The 22,166-nt window shown below is 37.2% G+C and overlaps 1 protein-coding gene across 1 annotated transcript in view; it reads right to left on the bottom strand.

The window, feature by feature from the left end:
* The window catches only part of CD2AP (CD2 associated protein), a 106,284-nt gene that overhangs the window by 71,486 nt on the left and 12,632 nt on the right, over positions 1-22,166 (bottom strand). The window contains exon 2 of the mRNA XM_082848590.1: positions 469-629. Coding sequence (XP_082704716.1) covers positions 469-629 — 161 coding nt within the window. The remainder of the gene's footprint in view (positions 1-468; positions 630-22,166) is intronic.

The following is a 22,166-nucleotide window of genomic DNA, read 5'->3' as shown; positions in this document are numbered from 1 at the left end:
CTCCAAAATCAGTATGAAGCTCATAAAAAAGCTGCTTCAAAGCTCAAACATTGGGCTTCCCTGGTGGCACAGTGGTTAAGAATCTGCCTGCCAATGCGGGGGACACAGGTTCGAACCCTGGTCCAGGAAGATCCCGCATGCCACAGAATAACTAAACCCGTGCACCACAACTACTGAGCCTGTGCTCTACAGCCTGCAAGCCACAACTACTGAGCCCGCATGCTGCAACTACTGAAGCCCCTGCGCCTAGAGCCCGTGCTCTGCAACAAGAGACGCCACCACAATGAGAAGCCCGCGCACCGCAATGAAGAGTAGCCCCTGCTCGCCGCAACTAGAGAAAGCCCGTGCACAGCAACGAAGACCCAACGACCCAACACAGCCATAAATAAATAAATAGATAAATGAATGAATGAATGAATGAATGAATCCTGTGAAGCAACAGCTAGGAATTTAACTGAGAATGCTTACCTTAACAAAATTATCAGGAAACATTCCTCTTCTCCCATTTAGTTCTCCTTCTAGCCATCCTTCCTCCTGTAGTTTTCTCACGTTCCTGATAATTTCCCCAACTCGAATAGTTAACTCATCATCATGTACAGCATCATAGTCATACTCCACAATATAGTCAACTAAAAAAAAAAAGAAATAAACATCTAAAGCTTAATTCATGAAATACTATTAACCATGTTAATAAACTTAAAACTAAGGAAACTGTTTAGCAATGATAATTAATATTACAAAGGTACCATCAAAGCTTACCTCTGTTTTAAATATTTGGCTACATCAGCAAATTCTTGATTGCCTGAGTATAATGCACAGTACCAGTTTTAAGCAGGAACCTCTACACAACGTGCAATTTACATCGTCACTTATTTTTCCAGTCAGCTAGAGATCCTTTGTGACACACTCTAAAGTGGTTCCCATGATCCCCATCTCTTGATATTCATGTCCTTATGTAATTCTCTCTCCTTAAGTGTGAATATGACCCATGACTGACTTCTAACCAACAGAATATGACAAAGAGGATGGATTTGTATGTGATTACATAAGATTGTAACGTCCACCTTGCTAGGAAACTCTGTCACTTGCTGGCTCTGAAGATGCAAGATGCTTTATTGAGCTGGCCTATGGAGAGGACCGCATGCAAGCAACTGAGGAGGCCTCTGGCTGACAGCCAGCAAAAAACTGAGGCCCTCAGTCCAACAGCCCACAGGGAACTAAATGATGCCAACAACCACGTGAGCTTGGAAGCAGATCCTTCCCCAGTTGAGAACCCAGCCCTGATCAATACACTGACTGCAGCCTTGTGAAGGACTCAGCCATGCCCAGACTGGTGAATCACAAAAACTGTGAGATAATAAATGTATATTGTTTTAAGTTGCTAAGTTTGTGGCAATATTTTTCACAGAACAGTAGAAAATGAATACACCCTGAAATGAAGACTCTTAAGGATCCATTTCACCTCTTTTAAGTATAAGATTTTAGGTTATAATAGGACATCATATACACATAGCATTAACATTTTCACAAGCCATACCTCCATTCATCTTTTCTTCCTCCTATAAAAATGATAAGAAAAAAGAACACTCACACACACACACACACACACACACACACACACACACTACAACAAAAAAAAAGGAAAGGGAGTATGGGCAGACACTGCTGGCTGCCAAACCAACAGCCATTCCCACACTGACTCCTCTTCCTTCGTCCTTTCTCACTGAACCTTGATTTTGTTCAGGTATATGGAGACCCTGTACTTTTACAAATGAGGCTTCTCTCTCAGTCCTAGGGGGTTAAATATTAACTATTCTAGACCAGCACTTCTCAAACACTAATGTACAATCAAGTCATCCTGTTGACTTGGGAATCTTGCTTAAATGCAGACTGACTAAGGAGGTCCCAGGATACCTAACGCTGCTGGTCAAAGAGGCAAAGGTCTAAAGATAGTTGATTTATAGTTAATTCCATTCATATTCCCTCTCTCTCTCTCTCTCTCTCTCTCTCTCACACACACACACACACACACACAGACTGGTTTTCAAATACACGTGTGATGGATCGACTGACCAATACAATGTAAGCAGGGGTTCTGGGAAGGTTTCATTTGACCTTATAAACAAAACACAAGGAAGGAATGTACTCCTGCAGACTCTGGATGTTCTTCAGTGAGAATGTAATGGACAGAACTGCTACAACTAGTTGAGACAAGAAAAACAGCAGATCTGATTAGAAGAGAAGAAAGATGAAAATGGCCCGGATCTTTGCTAGATTCATTAAACTGCTAAGTTAACCAACCCTATATCTCCAATACCTTTAGATTTCTTGTTATAGAAGTAGTTTTTTCTTAACTTTTAAATAAATTCTAGATGGGATTGTATTTGCAGCTGAAAACATCCCAACCTGAGAAGGGAACTAGTGAGAAATTTTTTAAATTTGTGAAAATGGATCCATAACTGATAAAGCCAGAAGCCCAGAGAACTTAAGGAAACTATAACTGAGACATCAAACTGCTCTCCAGAACCCCAGAAAGGCTAGAAATTCAGAAAAGGAGTGCTCATAGGAAATGTAGAACTGAAAACAGGGAAATAAATATCTGTATGGAAGAGCTGACAACCATTATCAACCACGATAACTCTGAGACAATAATGCTATATAGGCAAGTAAAAAACTAAAGGGTTCATCTCAGACACACACACACACACACACACACACACACACACACAGAGAGAGAATAGTTTGGAGAAACTAGTATAGCTACTATGGATGAGTGATGGTTTCTTAGAAAAATGACTGACTACTGATTTCCAGAATTTAGAGGTCTCCAGAGCAATGGGCAGCTCCCAACCTACTAATTAATTCTAAAATAAAACTTAAGTCCTACTCACATAAACAGAGTTCCCAATTGGCTTTTTATTTATTGTTTATTCATAAATATGAATAGTACACAATAGTTAATCATGAAACACCATGATAAATTGAAAAATTACTCCTGGATGAAATATACACCCACTGCTCCCCTTCCAGAATTATTCAGTCTTAAAGTTATTAGGTGTAGAAAAGCATAGTGCGGGGAGAGGAGGCCAAGGTTGGGAAGGAGTCTGAGAAGGTGTGAGAAGACAGGGGCCAAAAAGAGCAAAGAAGGTATCCAAAGCTGGGGGAGGGGTGGTAGTGATGCTATCAGAGCCAAAGTGGGGTGAGAAGGGTGTCCATCTATGGAGGCTCCCCTAGTGCAGTCTATCAGAACTCTAAGGTAGGGTGAGGAAGGCATTCATGCAGAGGCAACATGATATGGTGTGCCAGCACCCAATCACAGTGGTGAGGGCATCCAAGCTGATGGGCAGCTTAATGAGAAATATCAGAGGCCAAATGGTGTTGGGGTAGGGCCAGACTTCCATGCCGAGAGGTGGGAGGGTGGAGGCAACCTAGAGTGGGGACTAACAGCCCACACAGAAGAAAAGAGTGTCCATATAAGGGTGGGGTGACAGCAGAGATGGAAGACTGATTACATCCAGGGGAATTAATCAAATAAGTAAATATATTAAGAATAATGGAAGCCAAGTTTCTCTATGAAAGGGAGTTACAAATATAAAGGGAAAAGCCTTCATTTGATCCTGTGATATTAAATGGGAATGAGAAGTATCATCATGAACTCATGGTTTTCAATACACAGACATTCACATATATATAAAACACACACACACACCACACACACACCCCACACACACAAGCTCTGTCCACTGAAAGGGCCTGAAACCGCAGCATTCCAATGGCAATGAGCAAACCTAATGCCGAGATCTTCTAAAAACCATTTTCTACTGAAAGGAACCAGGAATCCTTGGAAAGATAGGCAATTCCAGGTCTAAGGCAGGAAAAGTACAAAATAAGCCTGAAACATGGTGTTGTGGCAGAAAGCAAAGAAGTTCTCAAAAAAAGATAAGGTGATGCCAAAGGACACAGAGAAGTGATATCAGAATGGCTCCTACTCACCAAGTCAGGACAATCTGAGCATCAAAGTAAATAATGACTGTAATAGAATATACCCCACTGAATAAAGTAAGAAACTATAAATAAATGTTAACTTCTTAAATTTTATAACTGAATTGTGATTAAGTAGGAGAAGATCCTGATTTGTAGAAAATACTAAAATATTCAGGAGAAAGGCATAAGTCAGGAAAAATTTCTTTGTACTTTAAACATTTCTACACCTTAATGTTTAAAAATTTAAAAGGATTTAAACATGTACAAATTTTTATCTTCAAGAGATGTAATAAAGTTCATAAAATCAGAACAGAATGCTATGAAAAAAGAAATGAGAAAATAAAAAGCATTTGAAAATGCATCTTCCAAAATGTCTTTTTTTTTTTTTTTTTGCAGAGGTGGAGACAAACCCAAAAACCTTTACAAAAAAAGGTAAAGGAAAGAGACATAAAGAAAATATGAAAGCAAATGTGACACAGCTGATCAATCCAGACAATCCAACATCCAATTAACAGTTCTGGGGGGAAAAAAAAGAGAAAAATAGAGAATAGACAATGAAACAATACAAGAAAATATTCCAAAGCTATATGAAACATATCTTCAAATAGACAGAGGTCGGTGAGAGTCCAGTACAATGAACAAGCAAAAAAGTAAGTACTCACATCTAGGTGAAATTTCACAACAAAGATAAACATATCCTAGAAAGCTCTCTGAGAGAGTTCCATCTACAAAAGAATGAGAATCATATTAGGAGACTTCTCATTGGCAATACCAGATTCTAGAAGAAGAAAAATAAAAAGGCAAAGCCACTTAAGTACTGAAGGAAAATGAATTCCATACTCAGTCAAATCAACAGACAAGTATAGGTTATAACATTTTCACACAGACAAGGACAAAGAAAATTAACTCCTACATATGCAATTACATGATGTTATCCAGTAAGAACCAAAACAGAGGATACAAAATTCAAGAAATAGTGGAGCCAGGCTTAGAGTGAGAAAAGTTCTAAGATAGCAATTGTGCAACAAATCTAAGGAACAAACAGTCTCGATTAAGCAAGAGACAGAAAGTTCTAGGAGGTATTTGGTGGCAAAAAGAAATGAGAGACAGACTGTGAAATTTTATACTATCCTGAAGAATCTGGAACTCAAAGAGACAAGACAGCTAGATAAGGAGAGGAAAAACTAAAGATGATTACAAACTCCTGGAAAGGCAAAGAGCTATACAATGTTGAAAATATAATCATCATATATACTATTTGGCTGCACAGTAAAAAATGTTCACGTGGTCATAATAAAAATCATAACTAGTTTCTGAGTTAACATTGAAAATCAAACTCTAACAAAATAAAAAGACTAAATTATGGTTACAGAAGAAAATATAAATGTTAACAAGCCTTCACATTATAGTATAAAGTAAAGATTAGGGAGGTTGATAAAGAGAAGAATAGAGGTACTAATATCTTCACCATACAAAGTGCTAAGTCCAGAAATACTATCTTACTTGCTGAAAAGAAAAATAAGAGTATAACTATATACTCAGGATTTAGAAAGGTAACCAAGAGAGAAATAAAACCATATTGAGATAAATGGAAAATAGATGTGAGATTACAATAAGCTAAATCGTTACCTATCATATCAGAAAGTTAAAAAATGAAAGTATCAAATCAAAAAACAGCTATAGAAACTGGGGAAACTTATTATTTAGAAATACAAAAGCCAAAAAAATTAAAACTGAAAGATAAGATAGTTCAAAGTTGTTTCCCTCTGAAGAATGGGAATAGAAGTAGAGAACAGTGAGGAAAGGAAATGCTGTTTTTTCATTATAAGTCTTTTAATACTTTTGTATTTTTATAGCATATGCAGATATTATTTGGATAAGATTTTTTTTAAAAAAGTACTAAGTATTAAAGTGGCTTGTCCAATATTATTGCAAATATGTTTATAACTCATGATTCTATGTGTTATAATTTAAAAGTTTACTGAGTCAAAGATAATTTATTTCTCCTAAAGAAAATACCATATGGTAAATAAGGTTAAATTCTTGCCCTTTTAAACATTCATAATTAGGCTTGCAATACAATGTTAAATAACAAAGGTTATAAAACATAGGTATAGTAACAACATATTTTTGTAAAAAAGGAAGAAACAAAAATATGCATAGAAAAATATAAAGAGTTACATTCCAAAATGTTAATGGATGCCTGAAGGGATCTAAGATGCTGTTTGTTATCTCCTTTTCTTTCATCTTTAGTAAAGAATTAAAAAGGGTGGATAGATTGGGAGTTTGGGATTGACACGTATACACTGCTGTATTTAAAATAGATAACCAACAAGGACCACTGCACAGAGGCAGGGAAGTCTGCTTGGTATTCTGTAATAACCTAAATGAGATAAGTATTTGAAAAAGAACTGATACTGAATCGCTTTGCAGTATACCTGAAACTAACACAACACTATTAATCAACTATACTCCAATATTTAAAACAAAAAAGAATTAATCTCAGCCAAAAGAGAGGTTAGGAATTGGCCTCATCCTGATCTCTAGGAACAGTGTTTTTGTTTATTTAAGGACTCTGGAGTTCCTTAGGCACCTCTGTTTACCTGAGGACTTTACAAAACAAGGTCATTATCTTGGGGGCTTCACACTATGCAGCATCTGTTCTACCTCTGGAAGGGCTAGACACTAAAGGTCAGTCACATGGGCAGTCAACTACATCTTCTCTATAAAACTCTGGACACCAAGACTCAAGTGAGCTTCTCTGGTTGGCAATACTCTGCATGTTGTCATACATCATCACCAGGAGTTAATGCTGTTCAAGACTTCAGAGAGAGAGAATGACATCACACCTGGAAACTTCCTGGACTCTGTCTCATGCTTCTCTCCCCTTGGTCAATTTGCGGTACGCGGGCCTCACTGCTGTGGCCTCCCCCATTGCGGAGCACAGGCTCCAGACACGCAGGCTCAGCAGCCATGGCTCACGGGCCCAGCCGCACCGCGGCATGTGGGATCCTCCCAGACCGGGGCACGAACCCGTGTTACCTGCATCGGCAGGCGGACCCTCAACCACTGCGCCACCAGGGAAGTCCCCCTTGGCCAATTTTAATCTGTATCCTTTTATTATAATAAACCATACCCAAGAGTATACAGCTTTCAATGAGTTCTACAAGTCCTTCCAGCAAATTGTCAAACATGAGGGCAGTCGTGGGAACCCCCCAAATCTGCAGTTGTCAGAAGAAAGGGCATTCTTATAAACAATAACCCACACCTTGGCATTTGTCTACAATAAACATATAATAATTGGGTAAAAATAAGTTACTAAAAACACTGATGCTCACTAGACAGTATGTAAAAATTGTATGTACAGAAAAGTTAAAACTGTTTAAATAAAAACTCATTTAATTCATGAGTTTGCTATACAAACTAGCATGCAGGCCATCATTCCAAGAATCAGCACCCTCCATATTGTGCAAACTCAAAAAACTCATTCTTTCATTGAAAACTGGTACATTGCAAAGCAAATTAAACTTTTATATTTCAAACTAAACAAAACTCTCCCACAATTTAAAACAATTGTGTTTGACTGACTAATTCTCTTCACTTTAAGTGCTTGCTTAAAGTGAAGAAATAAATGTTGACGAAAAACATTTGGGAGGAAAAAAAAAAAGAAAATGTGTACATCCTGAAAAACACTCTAGGATGTATAAGGTATACAGACCCTTGTCTATCACTAATGGCTCTTTCTACCTGACCTACTCTCTATGAAACCCATCATTTAAGATTACACATTTTGTTTGTGGATTATTCATCTTTCATTTCAAATGTGACTACCAATGAAATGTGACTACCAATGAAAGAGAAAGTAAAATTTAAATTACTTTAGCTACTTAACAGTTTACTTTTATAGTGTGAAGAAAGCAACCCAAATTAATCACATATCATATTTTAGGATTTATGTGATCTGCAGAGTAATAAAGTTTTTAAAATATGGCATCAAAAAAGACTCAAAATAAAAGAACACTAGATAATTTGGACCAACCCTGACAGCAAGACAACTAAAAAAGCTGGATGCAATATAAAAATCACCTTCTTAGACAGACTAAATTACTAAAAATATATGTTATCAGGTGAAACTGAAGTGAGAACTGGAACCCAGAGAAGTAACTATGATACTGAGGCTACTTTCGCTCTGGAAAGTATTTGCCAATTCTAAAGACATGACAGGGGCTAAGCAGCACTTTCAGCAGCTTTGCCGTTCTAGGATTTGAGAGTGGAGTTCAGGAACTATCGAGGGTGGTAACTCTGAGAATCTACATGCACACTTTGGGAAAGGACCCTAAATCTGCACCCAAGCACCGTAGCCCAGTTTAATGTTATGTGGATGACTCAAGAAACCTCATACCATTCAAGTGGTTCAAGACAAAAGAGAAGTAACCGGAATCCTCTCTGGGAGAAGATAACCTAGACATAAAATTATGTCAAGAAATATTTTTAGTCTACAACATCCAGAGACAAGGAAACATAACCAGGCATGTAAAATGCAAAAATATCATAAATAAGTACCTAGAGAAACAAGAAACAACAGAAACATTTCAATGAACTCCATGTACTGAACTTATCAGACACAGACTTTAAAACAATAACATTTATCATGTTCAAGGATATAAATTACAGATTGAAAAACTGACACAAAGCTCAGTACTGCAGACAGTGAGAAAACAAACTTGAACCACACAGGTATTCTAGAACTGAGAAAACAATAACCAAAAATAGAAACTCAATAGATGAGTTTAAAAGTATATTACATACAGCTTCAGAAAACTAGCTAAAGGGCAGACAGGTAAATATCAACAGAAACTAACCAAAATGCAGTTAAGACGGACAAAAATATAGAAAATATAGATGAGAATGTAACAGACATAGAAGATATACTAAAACAGTCTACCATGTTTAATTAGAGTCCCAGAAGGAGAAAATAAAAACTATCTGAAAAGTTAACAGCTATGAACTCACCAAACTGATAAAAGACATCAATCCATGGAGTCAAGAAGTCTAAGCAATTCCAAATGGAATAAATAAAAAGAAATCTGCAACTCAACATAGTAAAATTGCAAAATATCAAAAAGGAAACAAATTCTTAAAAGGTTACCAAAGAAGCAACACTGAAATGGGCTTCTCAGCAGCAACAGCAGGAGCCAGAAAGCAGCAGTTTTGTATTTTCAAAATGCAGAAAGAAAATAACTGCAAATCATGAAGTCTGTACCAGAGAAAATATCCTTCAAAACAAAAGCAAAAAGATAAGCATGGGCATCATCAGAAAATCTACAAACAACAAATGCTGGAGAGGGTGTGGAGAAAAGGGAACCCTCTTGCATTGTTGATGGGAATGTAAATTGATACAGCCACTATGGAGAACAGTATGGAAGTTCCTTAAGAAACTAAAAATAGAATTACCATATGACCCAGATATCCCACTACTGGGCATATACCCAGAGAAAACCATAATTCAAAAAGACACATGCACCACAATGTTCATTGCAGCACTATTTACAATAGCCAGGTCATGGAAGCAACCTAAATGCCCACTGACAGACAAATGGATAAAGAAGATGTGGTACATATATACAATGGAATATCACTCAGCCATAAAAAGGAACGGAATTGGGTCATTTGTAGAGATGTGGATGGATCTAGAGACTGTCATACAGAGTGAAGTAAGTCAGAAAGAGAAAAACAAATATCGTATATTAACGTATATATGTGGAATCTAGATAAATGGTACAGATGAACCAGTTTGCAAGGCAGAAATAGAGACACAGATGTAGAACAAACATATGGACACCAAGTGGGGAAAGTGACGGGGGGGGGTGAGATGAACTGAGAGATTGGGACTGACATGTATACACTAACATGTATAAAATAGACAACTAATAAGAACCTGCTGTATACAAAATAAATAAATAAAATTAAATTAAAAAAAAAAAAAGACAAGCAAAAAGCAGAGTTTGCCACATTGAAAGAAACTCTGAAGGTGTTTTCTGAGCACAGCAGGAAAAAGGGGAACACATCCAATATCCAGAAAGAGATGCACAAGGGAAAGAAGCAAAAGAGTGGTAAATATATAGGTATATAAACACTGAGTAAAATAAGAAAAAATTAACTCAAAATGGATTAAAGACTTAAACTTAAAACTTGAAACCACAAAACTCCTAGAAGAAAACATAGGCAGTAAGCTCCTTGTCATTGGTCCTGGGGATGATTTTTTGGATTTGACATCAAAAGGAAAGGCAACAAAAGGAAACATAAACAAGCGGAACTACATCAAACTAAAAACTTCTGCACAGAAAGGAACCCATGAACAAAATGAAAAGACGACCTACAGAATGGGAGAATATATTTGCAAATCATATATCTTATAAGGGGTTCGTAAGAACTCATACAACTTAATAGCAAAAGAAAAAAAAGAAAAAAACCAGTCTGATTTAAAAATGGACAGAGAATCAGAATAAACATTTTTCCAGAGATTCCATACGGATAGTCAACTGGTACATGAAAAGATACTTAACATCACTAATCATCAGGGAAATGAAAATCAAAACTTCCAGCTATAAAATAAGTAAGTCCTGGGGATGTAATGTACAGCATGGCGACTATAGTTAATAAAACTATATTGCATACTGCAAAGTTGCTAAGACAGTAAATCTTTTAAAAGTTCTCATCACAAAAAAAAAAAATTGTAACTATGTGTGGTGACGGATGCTAACTAGACTTACTGTGGTGATCATTTCTCAAAACATATAAATTTCAAATCATTATGTTGTACACCTGAAACTAATATACTGTTATATAACGGTTATACCCCCAACAACAACAACAAAAAAATCGTAAATAAGAAGATGAAAAAGGAGGAGGAGGAAGAGGGAGGGGGAGAATGTGGAAATTTTAAATATTAGGAAGATTAATAACAGCTATATAAATCAGGAGTTAAAGTATTCTAAGATCCCTGTATGGTACAGAAGGAGAGTAAAGGTAGCAATTAATATTAGATTTTTAAAAGTGAAAAAGGCATGTGGTAATCACTAAAATAATACAGTATAAAAATGCTAGACACAAACAAACAAACAAACAAACCTGACTTGCAGTTTCAGCTCCAACATGGAAGAAGCTTGGAAACTGTCACTCCCACCCTTACAAGAAGAAAGTTAAACAAATGGAAAATCAGTGACTTTCCTTGGACGCATCAGAGAATTTAGGACACAGGGCAAACCACCACCTCAAGATACGGAGAGACAGGCATATCCAGAGAGTCACAGCTAAGATCTACTAGATCATCTCAAGTAGAAACCACTGGAGTCATAAACTGGTAAGAACACTGTACTAGTTTCCTAGGGCTGTCATAACAAACTATTACAAACTAGGTGACTTAAAACAAACTATTTTATTCTCTCATAGTTATAGCTTTGGTGGCCAGAGTACAAAATCAAGGTACCATCAGGGTTGGATCTTTCTGAAGACTGATATAGAACTGCTCCACACCTCTATCTTGGCTTCCAGGGGCTGCCAGCAACCTCTGGTATTCCTTGGCTTGCATAATTCCAACCTCTGCCTCCATGGCCCTCCCCTTCTGTGTCTCTGTCTCCAAACTCCTTCTCCTTACTCTTCATAAGTACACCAGTCACTGGATTTATGGCCAATCCTAAATCTAGGATATCATTTTAAGATCCTTAGCTACATCTGCAAAGACTCTATTTCCAAATAACGTCACATTCATACGTACCAGGACTTAGGACTCAGACATAACATTTTGGGGGCAAAAAGTCAATCTACTACAAAAACTGAAAACAAAACCCTTGATGAATTGCTGGAGGCTAAGTATGGAATAGCATGAGAGTAGAAAACTTCTGGGGACCACAGTCTCAGGGGAGCCCCCACCCTTTTGTGGGTTTTACTTCCAGGAACCCCACCAGGTTCTCACAGTGAATCTCCTTGTGGTTCTGGCAGAGAGAAAAGGGAAAGTAATCATTGTGAAATAACCAGTACCCAAAACACAGACCTACTCTCCAGGAAAAAGACTTCACCAGGTCCTGATCCGACCTGTGGAAAGGGTATAAGGGCATTTCTGTGATTCCAGTCCCCTCTTACCTTTCTGTCTCACATGGAGAAGTGAAGGGGTGGGGAAATAAGAAAGACGTCACAGTCCCAGGACACAGACCCACCAGTAATTTGAGATTTAATTGTAAGATTATAGGATGCTTCCTCTTCCCAGCACCTTACAACCATACCCATGGGGCTCCATTATAATAAGTTAATTACCACTGAAAGAGTTACATAATGCAGATTCTATCTGAGAAGGAGTTCTTAGGTAAACCCACAGACAGCAGGGGAGACAAAAACAAGGACACTAAAGGAATTTGATGCCTCTGGCACCTACAGCTAGAACAAATATTAAAAACAGTACACTCCTAGACAGATTAATATAAAACCTCATACTAGGGACCTCCCTGGTGGTCCAGTGGCTAAGAATCTGCCTTCCAATGCAGGGGACGCAGGTTCTATCCCTGGGTCAGGGAACTAAGACCTCACATGCTGCAGGGCAACAAAGCCCGCAGGCTCTAGAGCCCGTGTGCCACAACTAAAGGGCCTGCGCGCCGCAACTACTGAGCCCGCGCACCACAATTAGAGAGAAGCCCGCATGCCACACAGAGATCCCACATGCTGCAACTAAGACCCAATGCAGCCAAATAAATAAATTTTAAAAAAAAACTCACACTAAAGACCTATTGATCTCAGCTCCTTTTACCTAATACATCATGTCCAATTTTCAACAAAAAATTACACGTCATGCTTTTAGAAGGCAAGAAAAACACAGAGCCAGACTCAAGTATACATGCATTTTGAAATCAAACAGGGAATTGTAAATAACTGTAATATATGTTAAGGGTGATAATGGAAAAAAACAGATAACATGCAAGAACAGATGTATAAGGTAAGCAGATAGAGACTCTAAGATAAACAATCAAAAGGAAATGCTAGAAATCAAAAAACACTGTAACAGAAATAAAGGATGCCATTGGTGGACTCATCTACCAACTGGACACCACCAAGGACAGATTCAAGAAGCTTGAAGATAGGTCAACAGAAACTTCTTGAACTAAAATACAAAAAATAATAATTTTTGAAAAAACAAATCAGAACATCCAAGAACTGTCGAACAATTTCAGAAGATATAGGGACTCCCCTGGTGGTGCAGTGGATAAGACTCCATGCTCCCAATGCAGGGGGCCTGGGTTCGATCCCTGGTCAGGGAACTAGATCCCACATGCATGATGCGACTAAGAGTTCACATGCCACAGCTAAGGAGCCCACGTGCCGCAACTAAGACCTGGTGCAACCAAATAAGTAAATATTAAAAAAAAAAAAAAGATACACATGAAGAAAACCTCAAAGTTTTGGTAGTTTGGTAGTTTGATATAATCTGAATAACTATTTTTTAAATTGAGTTTGTAGTTTAAAAACCTTCCAAAACAAGAAATCCCAAGGTCCAGATGTTTTCCCTAGCAAATTCTACCAAACATTTAAAGACGAAATCTGCCAATTCTACATGGTGAGATACTACTACACACCTATTAGAATGACTAAAATACCACGAAGATGTGAAGCAACTGACACTCTAATATATTGCTAGTGACAATAAAAAAAACAAAAACAACAGGTATAGACACTCAGGAAAAGAGTTTGGCAGTTTCACATAAAGTTAAACATACACTTACCATATGACTCCTAGCTACACATACTCTGGAGAAGTAAAACTTAGGCTGACATAAAAACCTATGCACAAATGTTTACAGCAGCTCTGTTCTTAACTGCCACAAACTAGAAAAATCCCAATGCCCTTCAATGGACAAACGGACTAAAAAAAAAAAAACCTGGTACAGTCATACAGTGCAATCCTACCCATACGAAGCGCCTCTGGTAATGCTGCAAATGCTCCCAAGAAACAGAGAAAAGGCTGAATTGCTTGACAGGTATCAATACACCGACTGAGGTCTGCAGTTGACTGCCATTTCAAGATAACTGAATCCAGGGTAAGAACTATTGTTAAATTTAAAAAAAAAAAAAAAAGGAAATTTGTGAAGCTGTCACTGCAGCTGTGCCAGCATAGCGAAAACCATGCACTTTTTATTTCATACTGAAAATACAAGTTTTCACTCAGGATTGCTATAAGAAAGGCATACCTATAGACTCTAATAAGATTCAAGAAAAAAAGCAAAGCCATTACATGACAACTTAAAGCAAGAGGAAGGTGAAGGATTGAAAGTTGGAGAATTTAATGCCAGCAAAGGATGGTTTGTTAATTTTAGAAAGAGGTTTGCCTTTAAAAATGCCAAGATAACAGGAGAAACAGCTTCTGCTGACCAAGAGACAGCAGAAGAGTTCCCAAATGCCATTAACAAAATAATTTAGGGGGCTTCCCTGGTGGTGCAGTGGTTGAGAGTCCGCCTGCCAATGCAGGGGACATGGGTTCATGCCCCGGTCTGGGAAGATCCCACATGCCGTGGAGTGGCTGGGCCTGTGAGCCATGGGCACTGAGCCTGCGCGTCGGAGCCTGTGCTCCGTAACGGGAGAGGCCACAACAATGAGAGGTCCGCGTACTGCAAAAAATAAAAATAAAAAAATAATAATTCAGGAGAAAGGATATCTGTCTGAAAAGGTTTTTAATGCAGACAAAGGTGCCCTATTCTGAGAAAAAAAAGTCACAGAGGACATTTATTAGTGAAAAAAAAGAGAGAGAAGCGACCACCAAGATTTAAGGCAGGAAGGGATAGGCTGACACTACTGTTTTGTGCAAATGCAGTCGGGTTTATGGTCAGGATTGCTCTCATCTATAAAGCTGCTAACTCCCGAGCCTCGAGGAAAAAGATTAAACACAAGCTGCCAATCTTTTGGTTATAAAACAAGAAGGCCTGGATGAGACTGCAATCCAGAAAAAGGACTGGGGACTTCCCCGGTGGCGCAGTGGTTAAGAATCCACCTGGCAGTGCAGAAGACATGGGTTTGAGCCCTAATCCGGGAAGATCCCACATGCCGCGGAGCAGCTAAGTCCATGCGCCACAACTACTGAGCCTGCACTCTAGAGCCCGCAAGCCACAACTACTGAAGCCTGCGTGCCTAGAGCCCATGCTCCGCAAAGAGAGAAGCCACCGCAATGAGAAGCCTACGCACCACAATGAAGAGTAGTCCCCGCTCCCTGCAACTAGAGAAAGCCGGGGCGCAGCAACAAAGAGGAAAGAGAGGGAGGGAGGGAGAAAGGGAGAAAGGGAGAAAGGGAGAAAGGGAGAAAGCAAGAAAGCAATCTTGTCAGTAAAGGACTACTTTTTTTTTTAACATCTTTATTGGAATATTACAGTGTTGTGTTAGTTAATAACGTATATACTAACATACGTATATATGCATACGTATATCCCCATGTCCCCTCCCCCTCATGCGTCTCCCTCCCACCCTCCTTATCCCACCCCTCTAGGTGGTGGCAAAGCACCGAGCTGATCTCCCTGTGTCAAGCAAGGACTACTTTTTAAAGTTCTTTTGATATTAGACAATGTCCCCTGGCCACCCAGAACCCCATGAGTTCAACAACAAAGGCATCAGAGTTACCTACTTGCCCCTGAACTCAATGGCTCCAATTCAGCCTCTAGATCAGGAAGTCAAAGGACCTTTAAGGCTCATCACACATAGTACTCTACAGAAAAGACTGTCAATACTTATCGAAGAGGACCTCCATAGAGAGATCATGAAAGTCTGCAGTGGTACCAATGAAGATGCTATTGTTGTTATTAAAAAAAAAAAAAAAAAAGCTGTGAAAGCCATCAAGCCCAAAACAATAAATTCCCACTGGAGAAAACTGTCCAGTTGTTGTACATGACTTCACAGCATTTACAACAGAGCCAGTCAAGGAAATGATGAAAGAGTATAGATCTGGCAAGAAAAGGTGGAGGGTGAAGGGTTTCAAGGTATGGATCTTGGAGAAATTCAAGAGCCAACAGACACCACACCAGAGGAATTTAACAGAAGATGACTTGAAGGAGATGAATGCTTCCAAACGAAACAATGAGAAAGACGACATAAAAACAGCAGTGCCAGAAAACAAACTGACACATTTGTTTATTGATAATCTGGCAGAAGGGTTCTGATTATTCAAGACTGCTTTTGACTTCTTTTACAAGATGGATCCTTCTATGATACAGGCACTGAAACTAAAGCAAACTGTGGAAGAACGATTGGTACCTACAGAAACATTTTTAGAAAAAGCAAAAAAAGTCACACAAAAATTATATTTCTGGGGCTTCCCTGGTGGCGCAGTGGTTGAGAGTCTGCCTGCCGATGCAGCGGACACGGGTTTGTGCCCCGGTCCGGAAAGATCACACATGCCGTGGAGCAGCTGGGCCCGCGAGCCATGGCCGCTGAGCCTGCGCGTCCGGAGCCTGTGCTCCGCAACGGGAGAGGCCACAACAGTGAGAGGCCCGCGTACCGCAAAAAAATATATATATTTCCGTAATGTTATACCAAGCGTTCCTGCCTCTCCTGCATCCCCTTCCAACTCTTCCGTCTCTGCCACCCAAGCCAGCAAGATCAACTGCTCTTCCTCCACCTCCTCACAGCCCACCCAACGTGAAAAGAAGGATAAGGACCTTTATGACTATCCACTTCCACTTAATGAACAGTAAATAATCATCATGCCTTACAGTTAATAAACTTAACTGTTGTGTGTGCCTTCATGTGAAAAATCTGGTAACTGTACAGCAAGAAATGTATGAGACGTTTCTGTTTCATCATCATCACCTAAGTATTCATCATGTAGAACATTGTGTGCAAGACTTGTATTGAAGTAGAGAGCCAGTCCTTACATAGGGCATGGGTAATATTTAATATAAAGCTAATGTCTTAGTTTTCTTACTGTTTTATAACTTGGCTTTCAAAGAATTACACTACCATACAGTACATCTATCTCTCTCATAATTGGAGAAACTGTATATTAGCCTATCATCACAGGTGTTTTTTTTAAATGTAACAATATTTACATACTGTATTGTGAATACGACTGCAATATTGTATGCCATAATTTTATAACAATTTATTCACTAGTGTAAAGGCTAGGCTACCATGAAGCAACCATATCAATTATACTAGGCTACCATAAAGCATTAATATTGCTGCTTCTTTATTATCAATGTATGAATCATTATACCTATAAATAAATACGAATTCATTTTTCACATTATCTTTTCATTTTTGATGTCTAGTGTTAGTAATACCTATAACATCTACAGTGTTTTGTATCATAATAGACAATACTGACTTAGCTACTGATAGACAATTCATCTTGTAAACCAATGACATAAATTTATATCAATAAATACAGTACAGTACTAATAAATGTATTTTCTCTTCTTTATGATTTTCTTAATAACATTTTCTTTTCCCTAGCTTACTTTATTATAAAAATGCAGTATGTAGTACATATAACATACAAAATATGTGAAAATAAACTTTATGTTATTTGTAGAGCTCCCAGTCAACCGCAAGCTATTAGTAAAGTTTGGGGGGAGTCAAAAGTTATATGCAGATTTTCAACTTTGCAGGGGGTCAGCGCCCCTAACCCCCGCACTGTTCAAGAGTCAACTGTATATGTGAAGTATGAACCAAATCTGTAAAATGTATTTATTTTTTAAGACCTAAAACACATCAAAATAACTGTTCACTCTGTAGAAGTTTATGGGTCATTTTTGTCATTCTCTATCCTCCCTGTATTTTCTAAACTTCCTAAAATGAACAGTTTTATAATCAGAAAGATGTCACTAACATTAGTATCCCATAGTGGACTGTATATACAGAATGTTACTGTGTCAGAACCCCAAATATACAAACAGTGCTCCTTATTGTAATGTCACTCTTTCTCAGTGAGGGTTTCATTCCGAGGTGATACAGGAGGGTATCTGATGTTTTGTCCCACAATATACACCAAAACATTTCACCTAGTTGTAGAGTCAGTCAGAGCCATGTGGGATATGTTTCAACCATAAAGGAATGATTAAAAAGTTCATAAATCCCATCCGCCCTACTCTCTGATAGAATTCTATAATTCTGTTACCAAACCAAACTCAATACAAAAAAGTTAACACCAATTTTCCAATATCACCTTATTATCTTAGAAACCACAGATTCCATAAAACAAGTCATACGGAACAAGAAATCCTGACTTACAAATACAGTTTTTCAAGTTCCTGACTATTTGCTCAATTTAAAAGTGCTATCTGCCCCTAGCCATCTATTTAATTATAATGTCTATATTCAGATGTAAGAATTGTTAAGTACTTCAGTATATTTTATAATATCTTCACATACAATATGCATATATACAATATACACAATATATACTACATAAATTATACAAAATGTTCCTCAAAATATTAGAGTAAGTTATAAAAGTTTTGGCAAAAAATATGTTCCAGCAGTAAATATCAGTTCAGTACAATGAATTCCTCCTTAAATAAAATTAAATTACTCTTTATTTTGCTCATCTTGCAGAATTATACTGAGTTAACTTTCATATATTTTATCCACTTTAACAAAACCTTTATTCAAAAGTCCAACTTTCATTTCAACACAGTCCATGTTTTTTCCAGTAAAATTAACTTATTCATTAAAAATCAGTTTGTTGTAAGAGCTAATTTTATATACGTTAGAGTAGCATTCTATTTTTAATTTTTCTCAGATAATCAAACTATATTAAAAAACACTAACATCTCACTTATTAGAGCTAAATAAACCAGATCCTTCTGAAGTCAGTAAACTTCAAAATAAATTCATCCTAGATATTTGGGGCTATTTTTGCCAATATATGAATAATCGTTCTAATACCAAAGACCGAAATTGTATATATTTAACTGATCAGTTCTGCTAAGTGATCTCAAACGGCACTAGCACTTGCATGGTTAACTCATCCAGCAATCCATTTCCAAAGCATCTCAAAAGATTTAATACTTCAAAGAAGCCTCATCAGGATGAGCAATGAAAAATCAACTGGAGCCACAAGAGATTACAGAATACACAAAGAGATCTGCCAGTTCAACATTCTAAAAAGAGATGCTGCAGAGTTGGGTCAGACTCAGCAGCCCAGAGGCATGTGAGAACTTATGAAACTAGGCTGGTTCTTGGAGAGGCTATAAAGTTCCAAGCCTAAAAATCTCAATGAAATGGATAAATTTCTATTTTAAAGAAAAACTAATTACTCAAGAGATTTTTTAAAATCAACAGATCAATAACCCAGGAATAAAATCAGAGAGTGATCTAAAAAAAATGACCTCAAAAAAAGTTACCAAAAATAGTTTCTTTTAAAGGTTAATTCTTTCAAAACTACTATAGAACACAAAACAAGCCCACAAAGGTTCACTATTTTAAAATAATCAGTATTTGAAACAATTTGAATGTTATCAAGACCAAAGACTGCACCCAGAAATGTACTCTCAAATAGATAAGGTTCTAAATAAAATGTCAACAAATGGAATTCAAATGCATAGTTAATTAGCTACCACAACTAAGCAAGGTTTATCATGGGATAGGTTTAATCTTGGAAAATCTAATTTAGCATATAAATAGATGTAATACGAAAGATCCACAGATTCTAAAATAAGCATTCAATAAAAATTAACCTTTGTGTGTGTCTGTGAGAACCAGATCCCTCTCGTCACAGTAAAAAGCCTATAGCATGAGGTCTTAACCTCAAGCTTTGCCCTAGAAAACATAAGCTTTGAGGCTAAAATAGCAATTCAGTTTCTCTCAGGATAACTAGATTTAGAACATGTAAATTCAGAACTAATTTATATTAGGGTAATGGTTCTCAACCAAGATAATCCTGCCCCATAGGGGACACTTTGGAATGTCTGGAGACATTTTTGGTTGTTACAACTCAGGGAATTCTACTGGCATCTACTGGGTAGAGGCTAGGGATGCTGCTAAGCACCGATGAAAACACGGGACAGCCCCTCAACAACAAGTAATTTCTGGCCCAAAATGTCAACACAAAACTGCCAGTGTTGAAAAGCTGTGTAAAAGGGGAACATGCTACATACAGATTTTCATCTCATACCATATCCCACAAATTCTAATTGAATAAAAAAAAACACAGTACACACAAACACACACACACTTTCAAACAAAAGGGAAGGAAGTGGACAGGAGGGAGGGAAGGAAATAGAAGTGAATATCAAAATTATGGAGAAAAAAGAAATTTCTAAACTAAAGCAAACGAAATTTCAAAGCAAACAAGTTGAAAACTGGGAATAAATATTTGTAGCAAACAAGACAAAGACAAAAAAAAAAAAAAAAAGACAAAGAATTAAGAGTATCTGTTAGAACCGAAAAGAAAAATATGAAAACTTAGAATGAAAAACAAGTAAAAGAAAGTGAAGTATTTAAAAAGTACATCAAGCCACTCTAAGAACTTAACCCTCACTTTAAAACAAAACGAAACAAAACAAAAAACATTTTTACTTAACAAATTGGCTGCAGGAAGGGATGGGGGGTAGTGCCCGTGGAGTATTTTTTTTAAACACAATTTTTTTTCAACATCTTTATTGGAATATAATTGCTTTACAATGGTGGGTTAGTTTCTGCTTTATAACAAAGTGAATCAGCTATACGTATACATATATCCCCATATACCCTCCCTCTTGCATCTCCCTCCCACCTTCCCTATCCCACCCCTGTAAGTGGTCACAAAGCATGGAGCTGATCTCCCTGTGCTATGCAGCTGCTTCCCACTAGCTGTCTATTTTACATTTGGTAGTGTGTATATGTCAATGCTACTCTCTCACTTTGTCCCAGGTTACCCTTCCCCCTCCTCGTGCCCTCAAGTCCATTCTCTATGTCTGCATCTTTATTCCTGTCTTGCCCCTAGGTTCATCAGAACCTTTTTTTTTTTAATTCCATATATATGTGTTGGCATATGGTATTTGTTTTTCTCTTTCTGACTTACTTCATTCTGTATGACATACTCTAGGTCCATCCACCTCACTACAAATAACTCAATTTCATTTCTTTTTATGGCTGAGTAATATTCCATTGTATGTATGTGTCACATCTTCTTTATCCATTCATCTGTCGATGGACACTTAGGTTGTTTCCATGTGCTGGCTATTGTAAACAGTGCTACAACGAACACTGTGGTACGTGACTCTTTTTGAATTATGGTTAAACACTTAATTTAAAAATAGTGATCTTTTTAAAAATAAAAATGTCTGAAAACCAGGCTTAAAAATCTTAAAATTCACAACTTTTAAAAAAGATTATGCACAAAAATATTAATGGCAGTACTATAAAAGTTTTGACTGTTCTGCCTTCATAAACACATATTTTTGGATAATGAAATATCACCTAATGAAAAAATAATGTAAACAATTTACACAAATTCCAAATAGGTTTAAGTTGTATGAGCAGTCACTAGGGAATGTTTACTTTGGTTTGGGTCAATACAATACAAATAAATAGCACAATGGCATCTAATTGGGTGTGTCAAATTCACCTTATTTCTATTATAGCACTGGTTACATTAGACCACTGAGAATTAACCGATGTTCATTATAGCAAAGGTCAAAATATAGAAAGTTATACAAAAATTAACAAAAATATACTCCAATATAAGCTTTATTGCCAAAGAAGTAGTTATATAATAAAAAACAATTTAATGCTTCCACTTCTTATTTCCTATTTAAAAAAAGGTTTTTTTAAAATATTTTTATTTTCAGGATTAAATATTCTTTTACCATAAACCAAAAATTTTTACCAGAAATTTATTTCCAGGACTATCTTTACCATAAATGGAGAAATGAAAAACTGATGAGCATTGCTTAATGTCATTAACCAATGACATTTCATTATTTAGGTCCCCTACAGTTACCCAGAGCTATTAGTCAAAACACTAATTACAAGCACAGTATCATCCCTAAAGTTCTTTTAGCTATATGTATAATATTAGAATTTCTGTCATTTACTTCCTCAAGCTTGTTAAACACAGAACTGATAAGCATAACATTTCTTATGTTTTTCAGCAGAGATAAGTAAATCCAGTCATTCTTAAGATATCAAATAGAAAACCCACCCCTCCTTTCTGTGTTTCAAATAGAGTG

The sequence above is a fragment of the Leucopleurus acutus genome (genome assembly GCF_964270905.1).
Source record: "Leucopleurus acutus genome assembly, chromosome: 10".
Taxonomy (NCBI): domain Eukaryota; kingdom Metazoa; phylum Chordata; class Mammalia; order Artiodactyla; family Delphinidae; genus Leucopleurus; species Leucopleurus acutus.
The sequence above is the reverse complement of the archived record's forward strand: the minus strand, read 5'-3'. Positions and strand labels throughout refer to the sequence as shown.